Genomic DNA, 20694 nt, shown 5'->3' with positions numbered 1-20694 from the left:
GTGTCAGTTCGCCGGGCCGCACGTCAGGAGGGCAGAGGGCGGAGCCAGCTTGGTTGCATTTTCATCCGTACATAGGCGCGGACCGGCGTGTCCTTGGGATTACAGAGCGGGACGTTTGGCTTGTGAGCGGGAACGGCTTAGTCGTACACGGAGAAAGAACGGTGGGCGCGGAGCGCGGAGGCCACGGCAGGCGAGAAACCGAGCCATGAGGGCGCGCGCCTGCGTGGGGGGCGCGCGGGTGGACTGAGGCCCGTGAGCGGGGGCCGGGTGGGGGACAGGGAATGGGGGGCCCTGGACTGCGCCCAGCCCGGCGGGCTACGGCGTGAGGTGGGGCGGGACCCTAATTAGGTCGTGGCGTGGTTTCGGTCAAGGTCCTGAAAGCTCGGAGGCGGCTTGTTCGCGGTTCCTTCCGAGACGCGGGCCCTCCGTTGTCGGGACTGCGGGGCTATGGCAGTGATAGACAAGATTTCCTCCGGAGTGAGGGCGGTAGTCGGTGGACGCTGCGCAGCGCGTCACGTCCTCTTTCCAAGAGAGCAAAAGCTGCTGCTCTTCCAATAAGTCATTACTTCTCCTGGCCACCTGTCGCTTCCCCCCTTAACCTGCTCAGGCACCTCGGAGAGGTAGGTTTCATCACAGTGTCCTTGAAACCGGCTTGGATGGATGACCTCGTGGTCTCCCCCGGGGATCCCAGAGCTGGAGAATGGGCATTCCCGGGGAGACCTCAAAAGCCTGCTGCTGGCCTCCCACCCACAGCAAGGCAATTTAGAGGGACCTGAGCAGGCTGAATCAACCATTATCTCCCTTTTTGTAAAAATGTATTTTGCCTTATCTTCAGAGGTGGCTTTAAATTGTAGTATGAATAATTAGACCGCCTTAAAAGTTGGAATTTTGGTGGTTTGGGTTTAATATATTCATAGTTCAGCTTATTCAGATTTGTGACTTTGTGACCTTGATGTCATCTTTTGAAATGGTTTTGAAGTAGGTTCCTAATTTGCTTTCATCACGTATGTCAACTGGAAAAAAATGCACAAAGTAAGAGCTGTAAGTTCTGTTTGGGGCAAAATGGGGACCAGAGACTGGGAGACAGCATTTCTTTTTTTTTTTTTTTCCTCGGCCCCAGCATGCGCTTGTGGGATCTTGGTTCCCCAGCCAGAGGTTATTTATCTAAAGGCCTCTTTTGCCAGTTTTTCCCAGACCACAGAGTGCCTCATTCCTGATCTCTACCCTGAACTTTTCAGGATGTGTTGAAGGGCAGCAGCTGCAGTGGCTTGTGCCTTAACGCTTGTAGAAGCAGATGTCAAGTGTCAATTTTTAGTTGACACACACTCAGAGACGTGTTTTTAAGGAAGTTCTTCCAGATAGTGTTTTTTGTGTTAAAGAATCTTTTACAAGGGAACTAAGTAAAACAAAATTCAACCTGGTATATAATGTCATAAGTTTGCAGTGCGTTAGTGGCTGGAGTTGATCATTGGTTTACACTTTTTTTACTTGGAGAAAAAAATTAATTAATTGAGTCTTTCACTTTTAGATTTAAAAATGGGTGATATTGAGAAGGGCAAGAAGATTTTTGTTCAGAAGTGTGCCCAGTGCCATACTGTGGAAAAGGGAGGCAAGCACAAGACTGGGCCAAATCTCCATGGTCTGTTTGGGCGAAAGACAGGTCAGGCTGTCGGATTCTCTTACACAGATGCCAACAAGAACAAAGGTAAGAGGCGGGCCATTGTTAACTAACACAAGCACAAATTGCATGAATGTAACCTTTGGTAAACACTTTTTCAAGAGTGTGACATACTTAACAATACATCCCTCCTTGTTTAGGCATCACCTGGGGAGAGGAGACGCTGATGGAGTATTTGGAGAATCCCAAGAAGTACATCCCTGGAACAAAAATGATCTTCGCTGGCATTAAGAAGAAGGGAGAAAGGGCAGACTTGATAGCTTATCTCAAAAAAGCTACTAATGAGTAATCGTTGGCCACTGCCTTATTTATTATGAAACAGCTGTCTCATGACTTTTTATGTGTACCATATTTAAATTGATCTCATACACTAGAATTCAGGTCATGAATAGCTGATGTAATATTTCTGTCCTGATTTAAATAAGATTGGCTTGTGGCTAAATGAATATGGTCAGCTTTTTGAATTTTGATAGTAATTCTGGTTCAGCAAGTACTGTCAGTGTTTTCCCCTTCTAAAGAGATGATTAAACTTGAATAAGGAATGTTAAACTTTTCAGGGATATGGTGAATGCCTTCTCAAACCCTATAGGAGATTGGTTTTATATTTAGATTTCTATAACTGGTTATATTAATATATTTAAATATTGAGAAGCTCCCTTCACTGTCTCATAGACCAGCAAGATTCACCTGTGTTTCAAGTTGTGTTCATTCACCTGTTAAGGCAAGGGCTGAAGATACACTGACAATGTCCACTTTATCTTTTTGGTCTTAAATATGCCAGTTTAATTAAAATTCTCCATCTAAAATATTGCGTTTTACTTAATGAAGGGCATTTTAGTGTGGTTTATGTATAGCATCAGATAAAGAATATTTAGTACTTCTCACATTTTAGAGATGATCTTTAAGATAAGATGTTTTTAAAATTCACTGTGACATGATAGGTTGGGAAACTTGCTTGTGAATTCTTTACAAAGTCAGACTAAGTTATAATTCAGGATTGTCTTTTAAACAGGTATTCAGAAACACAACTGTAGAACTACTGTAGGTATGTGATTGGTAATGATGCTTTTGCCAACTCAGAAGGGTTAAGGTAGAGGAGCTCTATCATTAGCACAGATTTGTAAATTATCTGATCATAAGGCTTGAGAATTAAAAACAAAGTCACAGATCATGATTTTTCTAATGTGCTTGATTTAATGACATACCAAGATGGTTGAAAAATATAATACCTCAAAATACGCAGCATTGTTCCTAGTCATAGTACTAGATTGTGTTTACTTGGTCTTCTAGGACAGCCTGCCCTAGAACACTTCAGTAATCCACCCGGTTTCTTTGGCCAGAATGAGCACTGCAGCATTTATGCCAAATGTAGAAAGAAGAATGTGTTTCTGGCCATAGTTTTGTGGTATGTATAGTACATGGTTGTAGTATATATACTAAATTATTTCATATACAGTTTGTGCTGTACATGTTTAGAGTAGTCCCTAGAAATTTTATGGAATGGTGAGCTTGAACTAAGCCATAACGAATACTGAGAGAAATTCTCGGTGGGGGAAGTAAGTCTGTGCCGGTGGTGAGAGCCATCTCTTTGTGTGACAGTGAGGAAACCAGGAAGAAGCCTTATCAACAGTGATGGGGATGAGTACGTAGGCCTGTAAGGCCTGGCAAAGCACTTTGTAACTTGTGAATCTTATTTTTAGTCATTGGAGAAATGTGAGAAAGTAGTCAGTCTGGAAACGTGCAGAAACAGTTTGGGGAAGCAAAAGAAAGCCTGCTGTAATTCAGGTGATATCCAGAGATGGTGTAGCAGTTAGCTTCTGAGAGAGTTCTGGACCAATATGGGAAGACATGGAGACCAGGGAACTGATTTATTTCTGTGTTTCCCAAGTCAACTAAGGCCTATGCTGGCAGAGAATTGCTGAGTCCCTGCTGCTTTCTAGGCCAGTTGTACTCAATAAGTGCCTCTAGTGATTTATAAGTTCCTATAGTTAATTCAAAAGAAGGGACATTCCTAGCTGTAAGGGGTGTGTGCTCTCTTAGAAATAAAGAAACCCAAAAAGCTAGCACTGTATAACCCACATGTCTTCATTCCTAGTGTCTCTTCATAGGTGGCTTGGTGAGTAGTATCAAAAGTGAGAGCCAGGTGTATTTAAGAAGTGCTTCTTCCAGGTGCCCCCTATATTCTGGATTTTGTCTAGAATAGCACTATCCAATACAACTTTCTGTGATGACAGACTGAATACGTGCTGTCCAGTTAGCCACCAACCAGGTGTAGTTACGGAATTTGGGTAGTGTGGCTACAGAACTGAATTTTTAATTTTATTCAGCGTTAATGAGTTTAGGTTTGCGTAGCCACATACGGCGAGAGTGTTAACAGCACAGGTCCAGAACTAGAACCATGCGTGGTCTATAACAAAAGTGCTTCCTCTGAACTCTTTGTTTTCCTAATCTAGGATTCTTACACTAAGTGCCCTTGAACACTGATTCCAATTCCTGTCTCTAAATCTGATATGTTCACCTTTATAATTTTACCATACATTCTACATATTCCATTCATAAGTTGGCAATTTATTTTAGTTAGGTGTTACTCTCATGGTATGTAGGGATACACCTTTTTGTCATCCTTTTCCTCAAACTTTTCTTCAGTTTCTTTTTTATTTTTTTTTTAAATTTATTTTTGGCTGCTCTGGGTTTTCGTTGCTGTGCACGGGCATTCTCTAGTTGTGGTGAGCAGGGGCTACTCTTCATTGCGGTGCACGGGCTTCTCATTGTGGTGGGTTCTCTTGTTGCGGAGCACGGGCTTCAGTAGTTGTGGCTCATGGGCTCTAGAGCTCAGGCTCTGTAGTTGTGGCACACAGGCTTAGTTGCTCCGTGGCATGTGGGATCTTCTCGGACCAGAGCTCAAACCCGTGTTCCCTGCATTGGCAGGCGGATTCTTAACCACTGCACCACCAGGGAAGTCCCTCTTCAGTTTCTTTATAGACATTATATTGTACCTTTTCGCTTTAACCCCTAAAGATTGTTGTAAATTGAAAAGGGTGTGATGAAATTCACATGCTGTCTATGAAGAGGCCTTACCAGTGGCTCGCCCTCCCCAGTTGACTAGGCTAAAGCTATTTCATTTCAGTCAAGGTCACACAAGAGTAAACCAAAACCAACTTAGCTACAACTTAGCTTCATTTCTGGTGATGAGATCTTCTGGCTCTTCATATTAGAGTACCTTGAGATACCAAGTAAGATTGCTGGGCACAGAATAAGAGTGGCTATTACGGTACAGTTCATACAGGCAAGGCTGATACCTATATGAACTAAAGTTAGCTATTTTAGTCACATTAGAGGTCTCAGTATTGGAACTGGAAGAGATCTTAGAGATTCTTAGAATCCAGCTGCACTATTATACAGATGAGAGGTGAAATTAACCTTTTTTAGGCTCAGGGAACTATGGGAACTACTCAATTGAGCTGGACCACTAACAGGACCTTGTAGTCCAACCTAGCAAATCACAGAGCAGGGGAACTGAGGCATATGGCAGATACCTGGGTTTGGAGAGGAATAGGGTTAGTAACACCTATTAGTAACTCAGTCCTGAAACACCCCTACAGTGAGCTGTGACACCTTCCTCTTGAGGGGCTGAGGTATGCTGTGGGCAGGAGGCAAGTAGCCTGGGGTGGGACATAGCCCATACCCTTTCCAGAGTGTTGCTCCCTTCCCACATGTGAGGAGCCCTCCTGCCTGGGAGCTTACTTGAGGGGTTCTGGACCCAAAGTGACCATAGTCAGGTGCTCTTGCTCCAGTGACCTGGTAACAAAGTCCTCACTTAGGGGAGGGGAGCATGCCCTGCCTCCTTTTCCATCCCTCTGGATTTGTTACCATTTTTCTTGCACTCAACACCTGCCAATAAAGATTGTCTACACTGTAAAATAGATAGCTAATGGGAAGCAGCCGCATAGCACAGGGAGACCAGCTTGGTGCTTTGTGACCACCTAGAGGGGTGGGATAGGGAGGGTGGGAGGGAGACGCAAGAGGGAGGGGATATGGGGATATATGTATACGTATAGCTGATTCACTTTATTATAAAGCAGAAACACCATTGTAAAGCAATTCTACTCCAATAAAGATGTTAAAAAACTGTATACTAAGAAAGATTAAAGAAGTAAAAAAAAAAACAACACATATTTACACTGGAAAAAACTAGCTGAGTGACATAGCTGAAACCACCACCAAGATACTTTGACCACAGTTTGGTCTTAGTCTAACCCCATTTTACCAGACATATTAATGGGCTGCTTCCTTTTTGCTTTTTTTTTTTTTTTTGCTGTACGCGGGCCTCTGTGGCCTCTCCCGTTGCGGAGCACAGGCTCCGAATGCGCTTTCTCAGCGGCCATGGCTCACGGGCCCAGGCGCTCCGCGGCATGTGGGATCTTCCCGGACCGGGGCCCGAACCCATGTCCCCTGCATCGGCAGGCGGACTCCCAACCACTGCGCCACCAGGGAAGCCGTTACTCTTTCTTTATTCATTAGAAATGTGCCTGTGTTCACATTGGTGCCATTAAATATGTGTCTATAGCTGGAAGTCTCCTTTGAAAAACGACCATTGGACTAGTTAATTTTATTTGTGGTGTAACAAAGAATGCTGGGTTTGGGATTGGAAAATACATGTTTAGAGTAGGGGTTAGTAAGCAGCCCATTGTCCCAAAGTTTTTGTAAATAAAACTTTATTGGAACATGGCCACATTTATTCATTTATGTCTTATCTAGGGCTGCTTTTGTGCTACAACATCAGAATTGAGTAGCTGCAACAGACTATGGCCCACAAAGCCTAAAATAGTGACTGGTGCTCACAGAAGTTCTCGGCCCCTGGTTTAGAGCTTTGCAGTTACTTTTTTTCTGCCATCTGGAGAACAGGAATAACCTGTACCTCATAAGATTGCTGTTGAGCGTTCACTGAGTGGCATCTGAAAGCTCTCAACTGGTAAGCACTGAAATAATTTATTTTATATCCTCATCAAATTCCTTGAAAGTGGAAAATTCACATAGTGGAAAATTAGGTTAGCAGTTACCCAATTGTCGTGTCTAGCTTTCTTTTCTATTCTCAATGGCTCTGATGACTCTAGGACATTTGACACCCTAGACTGCTCTTATTTTTTTTACCTCCCTCATTTAAATTAATTTCACATACTCATGGAATAAAATACATAGGCATCATAAAACCTTTATACACATATAGCTGTAACTGTCTCTTAGTAATCCAAATCAGCATGGCATTTTACCCAAATTCTAGTCCCATCACTAAATTGCTTTATAGTTATAATGTATATTCACATTTCATTTCATCCTCACTAACTCATAAGGTATGTGGAACAAGAATTGTCCCTATTTTATAGCCAAGTAAATAGGCTCAGGTTATTACTGCCAAAGGTCACACACAGGTACATTACCTTGGTAGTATCACATGTACTGACACTGCCTTTTCATGGTTACGAAACTTCATATTAGGTGAGTCATCTCTATTAGCCTCTTTTTTTTTTTTTTAATTTATTTTTGGCTACGTTGGGTCTTCATTTGCTGCTCGCAGGCTTTCTCTAGTTGTGGCGAGCAGGGGCCACTCTTCATGGTGACAGGCGGGCTTTTCATTGCGGTGGCTTCTCGTTGAAGAGCACGGGCTCTAGGCACACAGACTTCAGTAGTTGTGGCACGTGGGCTCAGTAGTTGTGGCTCTCAGGCTATAGAGCATAGGCTCAGTAGTTGTGGCACACGGGCTTAGTTGCTCCACGGCATGTGGGATCTTCCCGGACCAGGGCTCGAACCTGTGTCCCCTGCATCGGCAGGCAGATTCTTAGCCACTGCACCACCAGGGAAGTCCCTATTAGCCTCTTTATATAACTCCCACACCTCCTTTTGTTGCTAAAGACAGGGCCTTTAGCACTAGGCCTCTGCACTAATGCAGCCCTCACAAGTGGAGCCTACATGTTCTTCACGCTGTCCACAGCAGAGGCTTTGTGGTCTTGGTATCTTCCAGATCTGCATTCTCCATTTCCACACCTGATCTGGGTACTGTTTGAGAAAATCACACACTTCTATTGATTGCACCCCTGTAAACTTATCTTTGATTCAACTGAATCAGCAGAAACCCTGTGCAATTGTCCTATTATATATTCATTCTCTCCCTGTTTTCCTCGTGGTTAATTTAGAAGGTCATCATGCTCCTCAAGCTTGTATCACTGGTCTCCCCTGCTCTCACAGCAGATGACCTTGCCTCCCATTTCAGATAGGAATTTTCTACTTCCTGAATACAAGGAAGGTTTTTGTCAAAACCTTTGAACTTCACAGAACTTCTTTCTGTGAAGTTCTAGGCATCATAAAACCTTTTGTCCCTACCTTCAACAATGTTGTTCTTAATTCAGATATGATTCAGAATGTTCAGTTACATCAAAACGTAGCTCCAGATGTTACAGATGCCCCAGCATGGTCAATCTAGCACCCATTCCCAACCCCCTTGTCCTCTGCCTCCCTCTCCCATAGAAAATGAAAGATATAAATGCTTGCTTTCATTTCAGTGCAGGAACTTTGCATTGGGAGCTACACTCCAACAGAACACATTCACTGCCTAAGTTCTGGAAATTATGGCTTTTCTTATTCAGTTTATAAGTTTAATGAAATTCAGGATACCTACCTGAATCAGGCAGGGGTAATACGTCTGGACCAAGAGATGACAAATCTTTCCAGTTTGCGATAATAGGGGAAATCTATAGATTTCTGAGTCACCTGCCTATGGTATGAGTTGGGGCATGCCGTATTGTCTGTAAGACAAGAATTTCTTGTTCTTTTTACTGGTTAATGTTGGAAGACAGCCTAAGGGTCTGATTTCTCTGTTGATGCTGCTTAACAGAATCGTAGACATATTAGCTCTCCTGTGCCTTAAGTTTCCTCATCTGCAAACTGACCTTAATTATATTAGTCCTTAGGGTTATTGTGAGGCATACACAAGTGAATGTGCTTGGCGTGTTGCCTTGCACTCAGTAAATCCTTAAATGTTAGCTAATTTTGAACTGGTTGGACAGGGCAATTTGTCAAATTAACAGTTGGGCAGATTGCATGGAAGGGAGAGGACGCTTACTGGAATGACTTTTTTTAACTGAAGTGATATAGTGGGAGAGAAGTGCCTGGAATTAGAGATTTATATCCATGACTCAGGTCCATAATTCTAATAACTCACTCATGAGGTAATGTCTCATTCTCTATTAGTGACCAGGACCAAGAATCAATGAAGTACAACCTTCACCAATGCCATTTACTTTGAGAGCTTTTTTGAGACATTTGGTCAAAAGGTTAAATGGGCACCTAATTTTCATAGACTCATCATCTAAATATGTCTAACTTTTCCAGTAACCTAACAGACATAGTTTTGTTTTGTTTTGTTTTGTTTTGTTTTGTTTTTTTGTGGTACGCGGGCCTCTCACCGGTGCGGCCCCTCCTGCCGCGGAGCACAGGTTCCGGACGCGCAGGCCCAGTGGCTACGGCCCACGGGCCCAGCCGTTCCGCGGCACGCGGGATCCTCCCGGACCAGGGCACGAACCCGTGCCCCCACATCGGCAGGCAGAATCCCAACTGCTGTGCCACCAGGGAAGCCCAACAGACATAGTTTTTAATACTGTATTTACTAGGATTATGCCAGCCCTAGCCAACTTGTCCTGAACCTTTGAGGGTAATCTCAAGAAAGGAGACATATCAATATGGAAATACATGCATTAGAGGCAGTTTAGAGTAGGAAATGTTTAGGAGGTTGGCTCCAGCCCACCACTATTCCCTGTCCCAGAAAGATTTATCTGTAGGCTTAATCCAGGTGATAGCAGAGTCCACCTGTAAGCTTCTTACCTCACAATGGTTGCTAACTTGTCTTGAGTAATATTCAGTAGTTATAGGGCTAAAGAATGTTGGTTCTGGAAACCAGCACCTCATATAATTCTTGGATGGGGCATGTGTGATATAAGAAAATATCACTATGCTAGCCAAACAAACACTGTATGCTGTGTACACAGGTTAGAGACTGGGAAGAGATCTATGAGAAGATTTTTAACTTACAAGCCTCCTGAATCAGACTAGGTTAGGAGACTTAATTTTTTTGGTATGCACGTAATAATATTAAGGGGAAAAAAAAGATTTAAAGAACCAATGCTTACAAATAAATAACCTAAATTTACACCTAAAGGAACCAGAAAAAGAAGAACAAACAAAACCCAAAGTTAGTAGAAGGAAAGAAGTAATAAAGATCAGAGCAGATATAATGAAATAGAGACAGAGAGAGAGGAAGAAGGAAAGAAAGAAACTAAGAGTTGGTTCTTTGAAAAGGTAAATAAAATTGATAAACCTTTAGTCAGACTCATCCTTAAAAAAGAAAGAGGGCCCAAGTAAAATCAAGAATGAATGAGAAGCCTCTTTCAACTGACACCACAGAAATATAAAGGGTCATAAGAGATTACCATGAACAACTATACATCAATAAAATGGACAACTGAGAAGAAATGGATAAATTCCTAGAAATATACAAACTCCCAAGACCAAGTCAGGAGGAAGTAGAAAATATGAACAGACCAATTACCAGTAATGAAATTGAATCAGTGATTAAAAAAAGAAAAACAAAAATACTCCTAATGAGCAGAAGTCCAGGACAAGATGGCTTTACAGGTGACTTCTACCAAACACTTAAAGGAGTTAATTCATCCTTCGCAAACTATTCTGGAAAGTTGAAGAGGAAGAAATGCTTCCAAATTCATTCAATGAGACCAGCATCACCCTGATACCAAAACCAGACAAAGCTGTAAAAAAAAAAAAAAAAAAAAATTACAGGTCAATATCATGGATGAACATAGATGCAAAATTCAACAAAATATTAGCAAACTGAATTCAACAATACAGTAAAAGGATCATATATGATGATCAAGTGGGATTTATTACAGGGATGCAAGGTTGGTTCAATATATGTAAATAAATCAATGGGATACACCACATTAACAAAATGGAGAATAAAAATCACATGATCCTCTCAATAAATGTCAAAATTAAACATCCATGCATGATAAAAACTCATCTAAGTGGGTATAGAGGGAACATATCTCAACAAAATAAAGGCCGTTTATGACAAACTCACACCTAATATCACAATAGTGAAAAGCTAAAAGACTTTCCTCTAAATTCAGGAACAAGACAAGGATGCCTGCTTTCACCATTTCTATTTAACAGTATTGGAAGTCCTAGCCACAGCAATCAGATAAGTAAAAGAAAGAAAAGGCATCCAAATTGTAAGGAAAGAAGTAAAACTCCCTATTTGCAGATGATGATACTATATCTAGAAAATCCTAAAGATGTCACAAAAAAAACTGTTAGAACTAATAAATGAATTAAGTAAAGTTGCAGGATACAAAATTAATATACAGAAATCTGTTGCATTGCTATACACTAACAATGAACTGGTAGAAGGAAAAAATAAGGAAACAGTCCTACTTACAATTGCATCAAAAAGAATACCTAGGAATAAATCTGACCAAGGAGGTAAAAGACCTGTACTTGGAAAACTGTAAGACATTGATGAAAGAAATTGAAGACAACACAAATGTATACTGTGCTCATGGATTGGAAGAATTAATATTGTTAACATGACCATACTACCCAAGGCAATCTAGAGAGTCAATACAATCCCTATCAAAATACCAGTGGCGTTTTCCACAGAACTAGACCAAATGCTAAAATTTGTGTGAAAACCTAAAAGACCCCAAGTTGTTTTGTCTTTCTCAAAACAACCTTGAGAAAGAACAAAGCTGGAGATATCACACTCCCTGATTTCAATATTACAAAGCTACAGTCATTGAAACAGTATGGTCCTGGCACAAAAACAGACCCATTGATCAATGGAACAGAATAGAGAGTCCAGAAATGAACCCACACTTATATGGGCAATTAATCTATAACAAAGGAGGCAGAATATGCAATGGGGAAAAGACAGCCTCTTCAATAAGTGGCATTGGGAAAACTGGACAACTACATGTAAAAGAACCAAATTGGATTACTTTCTCACACTATACACAAAAGTAAACTCAAAATGGATTAAAGATTTAAATGTAAGACCCGAAACCATAAAACTTCTAGAAGAAAACATAAGCAGTATGCTCTTTGACATCAGTCTTAACAATATTCTTTTGGAAATGTCTCCTAAGGCAAAGGCAACAAAAACAAAAGTAAGCAAGTGGGACAACATCAAACTAAAAAGCTTTTGCACAGCAAAGGAGACTGTTAACAAAACGAAAAGGTTACCTACTGAATGGGAGAAGGTATTTGCAAAGGATATATCTGATAAGATGTTAATATCTAAAATATACAAATAACTTATACAACTCAACATAAAAAAAAAAACAAACCCAACTTGATTGAAAAATGGGCAAAGGACTTGAATAGGCATGTTTCCAAAGAAGACTTACAGATGGGCAACAGGTGCATAGAAAGATGCTCAACATCACTAATCATCAGGTAAATGCAAATCAAAACCACAATGAGATAACACCTCACACCTGTCAGAATAGCTATTATCAAAAACACAAGAAATAGCAAGTGTTGGGGAAGGATGTGGAGAAAAGGGAACGTGTGTGTTGTTAGTGGGAGTGTAAGTTGGTGCAGCCACTATGGAAAACAGTATGGAGTTTCCTCAAAAAATTATAAAATGGAAATACCATATGACCCAGCAATTCCACTTCTGGATATTTTTCTGAAGAAAATAGAAATGCTAATTTGAAAAAATATATGCACCCCTATATTCACTGAAGCATTATTTACAATAGCCAACATATGGAAGCAACCTAAGTGTCCATAAGTAAATGAATGGATAGAGAAGATGTGCTATAGCTACACAATGGAATATTACTCAGCCATAAAAAAGAGTGAAATCTTGCTATTTGTGAAAATATGAATAGGCCTAGAGGGTATTATGCTAAGTGAAATGTCAGAGAAAGACACATACCATATGATTTGACTTATATGTGAAATCTAAAAAACAAAACAAATGGACAAACAGTAAAACAAACATCATAAATACAGAGAACAAACAGGTGGTTGTCAGAAGTCGGGTGGGGGATGAGTGAAATAAGTGAGGGAGATTAAGAGGTACAGACTTCCAGTTACAAAATAAATGAGCCACAGGGATGAAATGAACGGCATGGGGATGTAGTCAGTATAATGTAATATCTTTGTATGGTGGCAGATGGTAACTAGACTTATCATGGTGATCATTTAGTAATGTATAGAAATAATCAAATCACTATGTTGTGCACCTGGAACTAACACAGTGTTGTAGGTCCATTATACTTCAAAAAAAGAAAAAAAATTTGCATAAAGTAAGATTTAAGAATTACTAATAGATTTTGCTGTCCATACTCCTCTTTTCCTTATCACCACAGAGAAATGATGAGCTAACTGGTTTTTCAATGGGAGTGGGACTACGGAGACTCTATTAAGGATAAGTAGTAGAATGTTAGAGAAAAACAACACCAGAAGCTGTTTCTTAACTCCAGAATATGGAATAAAAATATTTTGCTTTCAAAAAAAAAGAAGAATCAGTGCTTAGTGGGAAAAGACAGGGAGGGCCTGCCGTTTTCACCACTTCTCAACCTACTATCTCTCAAGATAGGTAATGAAGAAGGGCCTTTTGTATCATAAATCAAGGTCTTGAGTACTCTTTTAGCATAATAAAACAAAATGTAGGCTGTAATATATGCCAGATTCTTTTTGTAGCTATCATGCATGAAGATTTTGATAGCTTTCTTCTATTTTCCACCCTAAAGTTAATCAAGCAGGTCACAACCAAGCCCTATATTATTAGTAAATACGAAAAATTCAGGAAAGGTATGTGATTTTTTTAAAAATTATTTATTTATTTTATTTTTGGTTCTGTTGAATCGTCGTTGCTGCACGCGGGCTTTCTCTAGTTGTGGTGAGTGGGGGCTACTCTTTGTTGCGGTGCACGGGCTTCTCATTGCAGTGGCTTCTCTTGTTGCAGAACACTGGCTCTAGGCACACGGGCTCAGTAGTTGTGGCTTGCAGGATCTAGAGCACAGGCTCAGCAATTGTGGTGCATGGGCTTAGTTGCTCCACGTCATGTGGGCTCTTCCCGGACCAGGGCTCGAGCCCATGTCCCCTGCATTGGCAGGCAGATTATCAACCACTGCGCCAGCAGGGAAGCCCAGTATGTGATTTTCTAATGGATCCTCTCAGGGGAAGCAGTTGCCCCCTCTACCCAAGCCGATTCTCCAGCAGAATACCTTGAAAGTGGAGAGGTAATGCTTTTCTTTGGCCTTCTTCACAGCAGGTGCCATATCTAAATCCACTTCCTTTTTGAATTCATTGGAAGACGGGGAACTGCCCTTCAGGACACAGCCACAAGCTCCCTACTTTTGGTTCCTCTCCTATTTCACTGAACATTCCTTCTTAACCTCATTTGTAGGTTTCTTTTTGTCCACTCTGGAAGAGACTTTTTGCCTCCTTGATATCCACTTTCCTCTTCACTTCTAGTAACAGAACCTTGGTTATTTTTATTTTTTTAGGGTGGTAATGGACCTATAAAAGACTACACTGTCCAACTTCCCTAGGTGTGGTCAGTGAGTCAAGTGAAAGTGAGTCACGTGGGACTTCTGGGAAGAGCAGACTCAGCTAGGAGAACTGCCCTTTCGTCCCTTTTCTTCCTGCCTAGAACCTGGATGGGATTGCAGAACTCCTCTGGCAGTCATCTTGACTTGCACCATTGAGGATGGAGCTATGCACCTGAAAATGGCAGAGCAGAAAGATAGGTGGAACTGGTGTATAGGTGATCTGGTGAAGCTGCCATACTAGTCCAGACTTCCTTAACAATTTAATAAACGTCTTTCTTATTTAAGCCATTGTTGTTTGTTTCTGTTCCATGCAGCTGATTCTAATCCTAGCTGATACACCCACTCCTTATGTTATCAAACCAGGTTCATTTGCCCAACTCGCAGCAAGCCAAATGCTGAGACGCCAAGGTTTGCAGCAGAGAAACGATTTATACACAAGGCAGCCAAGCGAGGAGACGGGAGAACAAGTCTTAAATCCACTTTCATGAAGGTGAGGGGCTCAGGCTACTTACAGCATAAGGAAGCAGGGTGGTCTGAGGTGTGGGGAAAGATGATTAAAGGTAAGAAAAATGTACAGTAATTGGGGTTCTGTACAGGCATATCTGAGTTACATGCTTCTTCATGGGATGCATGTTCAGAAAATGGTGGCATTTATATGTTCTGAGGGTGAAGTTTTTGGCCTTCTGATGTCAAAAGGTTATCCACTTAACAGTCACCCAGTCCATGGTCTCGACTGGTTTGATCTGGGCAAGGCAAGCTCTGTGTTCCTGAAAAACAATTTGAGCAACTGTTACTATAGTGACTCATATATCAGAGGTGTTATCTGTAGGAGGTGATTTAAGGAGTCTTGTGATATATTGTCTAAGCTACATGAAGCTTGAAGGGTATGCAGTCTGCAAGAACAATTGAGGCAAGCTTGATTGAGGACAGGTTACAAGATATTTATCAAGCAAGTTATGGTTTAAGGGATACGATGACCTCCCTCAGTTTCACTTATATAATATTAGTGTTCCCCAAAGGTATGCCTTTCTTTACATTTTGTCCCCTTGGCAATATCCACACCCATGACGTTAGCACACACATGCCAGTGACTTCATAGCTATAGCTGTAGTCCAAATACCCTTGAGCTCAAAAGCCTTATACTCAACTGCCTTTTAGACATCTCTATTTGGGTTCCCCCAACACCCCACCCAGACATTGTGGTTGGCTGAATAAGGGCCTCCTCCAGATAGGTCCATGCCTTAATCCCTGGAACCTATCATAAAAGTGACTTTACAACTGTGATGAAGTTAAGGATGCTGATATGGAGAGTTTATCCTGGATTATTCAGGTGGGCTTGATGAGTCAGAGAAGAAGGCAGTGTAGCAATGGAAGCAGAGACTGGAGTGATGTGGGCACAACCAAGAATGCTGGCAGCCTCTAGAAGCTAGAAGAGACAAGGAATGGATTCCCCTTTTGAATCTCAGAAGGAACTACCCCTTCCAGCACCTTGATTTTCGCCCACTGAGACCCATTTCAGACTTCTGACCCCCAGACTTGCAAGATAATAAAGTTTGTGGTAATTCGCAACGGCACTGGGAAACTAACACAGGCATCTCAAACCTAACGTGTCCAAAAGTATAGCTGTCCAGGGTTCCAGCAGATCTGGGGAGTTGACTGGGCTCATCACTAGGTGAGTCTTGATTTCTACCCTTGTCTCCTCAGTAGTACAAGACTGACACCAACTTGATTCTGTTCTTCAGAGCCCTTCTGCTTGACTTCCTAGCTTCCTGCCTTGTTCAATTGGAAAATTTGGCAAATGCCTTAAGGGCTGGGTGTTGGGCACATACTTTACCGTCTCCTTCTTACTGAGCCCTTCACCTTTCAAGCCTCTGCTTTTCATTTCTTCCTCCCTGAGAAGTTTCTCTGCCTTTTAGTAGAGGCCCTCTGCCCAAGCTCTTCTCTTGCCTTCTTAGATTTTTGCCCCACACCCAGAATGGTTAACTGCTCTGAGAGAAAATGCAGCTGCAGACTGTTACCTTACCTCTCCCTGCAGTTCTCTCTTCTCCAAGATTTTACATTATGAAGTCCTGGTTGCTTCTACATTACCTTCAAACAGCAGCTGCAAGTGACTTCATTTTAGCTCTGCACACGAGAGAGAGGTGGATACCAGGCCTCCTGAACTGCTCCCCTCGCCCTCTCTACCCTGGACCTTCAGGTAAAGAACTTGCCTGGTATCTGAGCTCTGCTTTAATAATAGAGGGATGACATTCTCTCTTTCCCCACAATCTAACAGCATCTCGGTCCTGTTTATGTCCCAACCCCCAAACTAGCCTCATTCTGCATCCCAGGCCAGAGTGTATAATACTTGGGCTTTCTTAGTTTTCCTGAAAATCAGGATTGCCTGCTTTCTAAATCCTGTGATTTTATTTTGTGGCTCTCTAACTCCTTTCTCCTTGTTGATAATTCTGGACTAAGTGCTGTGCCAGCTCCAAACCAGTCGTTAAAGAAGGCTCATTTTGACATTCCCAGATATACTGCATTCTGTTTTTCAATTTATTCCGCAAATAAAAGCCTTGATGGCAAGCACTCTCATAGGTTGCTTTCTTTCCTCTGATTTGTAAATGAGTGATTTGTGACAATATTGGTAAGCAGGGTCAAAGATACTTATTAAAAAAAATAATGGGGGCTTCCCTGGTGGTGCAGTGGTTAAGAATCTGCCTGCCAATGCAAGGGACACAGGTTCGAGTCCTGGTCCAGGAAGATCCCACATGCCATGGAGCAACTAAGCCCATGCGCCACAACTACTGAGCCTGCGGTCTAGAGCCCACAAGCCACAAGTACTGAGCCCACGTGCCACAACTACTGAAGCCCACACACCTAGAGCCTGTGCTCCGCAACAAGAGAAGCCACAACAATGAGAAGCCCGCACACCACAACGAAGAGTAACCCCTGCTCACCACAACTAGAGAAAGCCCACTCACAGCAGTGATGACCCAACACAGCCCAAAATAAAAACTAATTAATTAATTAATTTTTAAAAACCCATAATGGTAGCTTTTTATAGCTCTGAAACTTTGTGCTTCACTGGCATGAGTATCATGTGTTTTCTATGCCTGGTCTCATTTAATTAACACAACAATCATGTGCAACGGAGCGCAGGGGTTGGAGGGCTGGAGGGTAGAGTGGTAATTATTGACTGCACTTTGCTTATTAGGAAAGAAGCTGAGAGACGTTAAATTCCTCATCAGTGAGTGGTAGAACTAAGATTCAGACAGGTCTCTCTGACTCCAAAGCCCTTACTCTTTCTAATACAGTTCTACCTCCTGACCTGTAATTCTCAGTGTCTGATGCCACAAACAATTTCTAACCTCAACCCCACCTAGTCATTGTAAGCACCTGTGGGCCCCTGATTACAGTGTGGATGATTCTGAATAGCCCATCACCTTGACTGAACAGTTAAAATGCAATGACGCACAGAACATTTTTAGAGGCCAATAATAAAATTTAAGAATATTATGCCTAAGAACTAGTTAGTGACTGAGAATACACAAAGAAGATTGGAGACTCTTATGTACCTTGTGGTCTCTAAAAAGAAAAATACAGGAAACCCTTGAACAAAGAGGTTAGGGGTGCTGACCCTCCAAGCGGTTAAAAATCTGCATATAACTTATAGTTGGCTCTCTTGGCCACGGTTCCTCCATAACTGCAGTTTTGCAATCCTGAATTCAACCTACCACGGATCGAGTAGTACTGTAGTATTGACTACTGAAAAAAATCCACATATAAGCGGACCCACGTAGTTCAAACCCATAATGTTCAAGGGTCAACTGTATACAGATTCTTGGTACAACCATTAGTGACTTGCTGTTGGAGTCTAAGGGAACTATTGGCCTTACCTGGATTATGCAAATCTGAGGAGCAAAAGGTGTGGGTGAGGAAGTGAAATTGTGGCCACGCAAATACTATTAGGAAGATCCTGGGCTCAGTTCTGGGTATGTCTGCTTGTGCTCTTAGTTCTTAACCCTAATTAACTTTTATGTCATTCCTGTAGTTACAATTGCCTTTTTTCCCAGAATGAGTTTTCTTTTTTTTTCTTTTTTTTTTTTTTGCGGTACGCCGGCCTCTCACTGGTTGCGGAGCACAGGCTCCGGACGCGCAGGCTCAGCGGCCATGGCTCACGGGCCCAGCCGCTCTGCGGCATGTGGGATCTTCCCAGACCGGGGCACGAACCCGTGTCCCCTGCATCGGCAGGCGGACTCTCAACCACTGCGCCACCAGGGAAGACCCCAGAATGATTTTTCTTTATGGAGGTATAGTACAATCGATAACAAAACATGATATTAATTTCAGGTGTATAACATAATGATTCAATACTTGTGTATATTGTAAAATGATCACTACAATATCTACTTAATATTCATCATCATACATAGTTAAAAAAAATTTTTTTTGTGCTGAGAACTTTTAAGACCTATCTTAGCAACTTTCAAATATGCAACACAGTATTATTAATTATAGTTACTATGTTATACATTACATCCCCCTGACTTTTTTAAATTTTTATTTATTTTTTTGGGCTGTGCTAGGTCTTCGTTGCTGCACACGGGCTTTCTTTTTTACTTTTTTTTTTGCAGAGAGCAGGGCTACTCTTTGTTGAGGTGCACAGACTTCTCATTGTGGTGGCTTCTCTTGTTTCGGAGCACAGGCTCTAGGCGCGTGGGCTTCAGTAGTTGTGGCGTGCGGGCTCAGTAGTTGTGGTGCACGGGCTTAGTTGCTCCGCGGCATGTGAGATCTTCCCGGACCAGGGCTCGAACCCGTGTCCCCTGCATTGGCAGGCGGATTCTTAACCACTGTGCCACCAGGGAAGTCCCCCCTGACTTATTTTATAATTGGAAGTTTGTACCTTTTGACCCCCTTCACCCTTTCGCCCACCCCACACACACACCCATACCCCACTCTGGCAAACACCAATCTGTTCTCTGTATCTATGGGTTTGGTGGTGGTTTTTTGTTTTGTGTGTGTGTAGGGGGTGTTAGATTCCACATGTAAGTGAGATCATATGGTATCTGTCTACTTCTGTCTGGTGTATTTCGCTTGGCATAATACCCTCAAGATCCATCCATGTTTTTGCAAATGGCAAGATTTCATTCTTTTTTATGGCTGAATAATATTCCATTAGATAAATATACCACATTTTCGTTATCCATTCATCTATCAGTAGACATTTAGATTGTTTCCATAGCTTGGCTATTATAAATAATGCTGTAATGAACATGAGGTACATTTATCTCTTCAAGACAGTGCTTTCATTTCCTTTGGATATATATATATATATATATATATATATATATATATATATATATATATATACTCAGAAGTGGAATTGCTGGATCATACAGTAGTTCTATTTTTAATTTTTTGAGGGACTTTCATACTGTTTTCCATGATGGCTGTACCCATTTACAATCCCATCAACAGTGCACAGGAGTTCTCCTTTCTCCACATCCTCACCAACACTTTTTATTTCTTATCTTTTTAATAATAGCCATTATAACAGGTGTGAGGTAATATTTCATTCTGGTTTTGATTTGCGTTTCCCAAATGATTAGTGATTTTGAGCATCTTTTCATATTGTGTGTCTTCTTTGGAAAAATATCTATTCAGATCCTCTACCCAATTTTTAACTGGATTGTTTGTTTTTTACTTCTTTATATATTTTGGATATTAACCCCTTATCAGATATATAATTTGCAATTTGCAAATACTTTCTCCCGTTCAGTTTGCCAGAATGATTTGTTTTAAACATGTTCTAGTCAGCGCTCCTAGCAAGGAAAAGAGACGTTATCGAGATATCTCAGATAAAGGGGAGTTTTGAAGGCTCATTTTGTTTTTATGAGGTATATTATCACTAGTGAAGAGTCAGAAATTTTACTCTACTTGCAAGCTAACAAGTCAGTCTGCTGCCATTTCATGGATGCTGGAAAAAGACATTAGACTCCCAGATTAGAGGCAGAGGATAGTTTATTAATTGCTGCAGTAGCAGAAGCTGGAGTATCAGCATTGTTGTGTCAGTTGCCCAAACCCGAATTCCCACAGGGCATCACCAAGAGGCTCAGATAAAACATGCACATGCAGTGGTTTACATTACATGAAGGACCCAGGACATAGGGAACCCATATCTTTTATTATGGGCCAAAGACTGCCTAACCTTTGCACCTTTGGGAGATACTGTCTTTATTTTACCAGTCAGTAAACAAACCTGCCCTTTGCTTCAGAAGGGCACACTATCTCTCTCTTCCAAGGCTGTTCATTATACAAATATCCTTGAAAAGCACAGACAAAGGGTTTGTCCTTTAAAACAGTGCCTCTGTTCACGTAGTAAGTAGAAACATGAGAAACCCA

General features: G+C 41.6%; 1 protein-coding gene and 1 long non-coding RNA gene across 4 annotated transcripts in view; both read left to right on the top strand.

Moving 5' to 3' along the window:
- Positions 1-6: 6 nt before the first annotated feature.
- CYCS (cytochrome c, somatic) lies at positions 7-2852 on the top strand. 3 transcript variants are annotated; one of them, XM_033863096.2, is made up of 3 exons: positions 7-161; positions 1529-1705; positions 1819-2852. In XM_033863096.2, the coding sequence occupies exons 2-3, from the start codon at positions 1537-1539 to the stop codon at positions 1965-1967; spliced, it is 318 nt and encodes a 105-aa protein (XP_033718987.1). In that variant the 5' UTR covers positions 7-161; positions 1529-1536; the 3' UTR covers positions 1968-2852. The 3 variants fall into 3 exon arrangements, with proteins under 3 accessions (XP_033718987.1, XP_033718988.1, XP_073665854.1); XM_033863097.2 differs by having other exon boundaries at positions 36-190; XM_073809753.1 differs by lacking the exon at positions 7-161 and adding an exon at positions 412-620.
- Positions 2853-6657: 3805 nt separating this feature from the next.
- The window catches only part of LOC117313596 (uncharacterized), a 105871-nt gene continuing 91834 nt past the window's right edge, over positions 6658-20694 (top strand). Inside the window, exons 1-2 of the long non-coding RNA XR_012333987.1 lie at positions 6658-9781; positions 14674-14800. This is a non-coding gene — a long non-coding RNA (uncharacterized lncRNA). The remainder of the gene's footprint in view (positions 9782-14673; positions 14801-20694) is intronic.

Source organism: Tursiops truncatus, chromosome 9 (genome assembly GCF_011762595.2).
Source record: "Tursiops truncatus isolate mTurTru1 chromosome 9, mTurTru1.mat.Y, whole genome shotgun sequence".
NCBI classification, from domain to species: Eukaryota; Metazoa; Chordata; class Mammalia; order Artiodactyla; family Delphinidae; genus Tursiops; species Tursiops truncatus.
Note: the sequence above shows the minus strand (reverse complement) of the source record. Positions and strands in the feature narration are given on the sequence as shown.

Bases quoted from the DNA above. Each gene is read 5' to 3' on its own strand.
- CYCS (XM_033863096.2), top strand. From the start codon at position 1,537: ATGGGTGATATTGAGAAGGGCAAGAAGATTTTTGTTCAGAAGTGTGCC. The intron at 1,706-1,818 runs GTAAGAGGCGGG...CTCCTTGTTTAG, and splicing joins AGATGCCAACAAGAACAAAG to GCATCACCTGGGGAGAGGAG.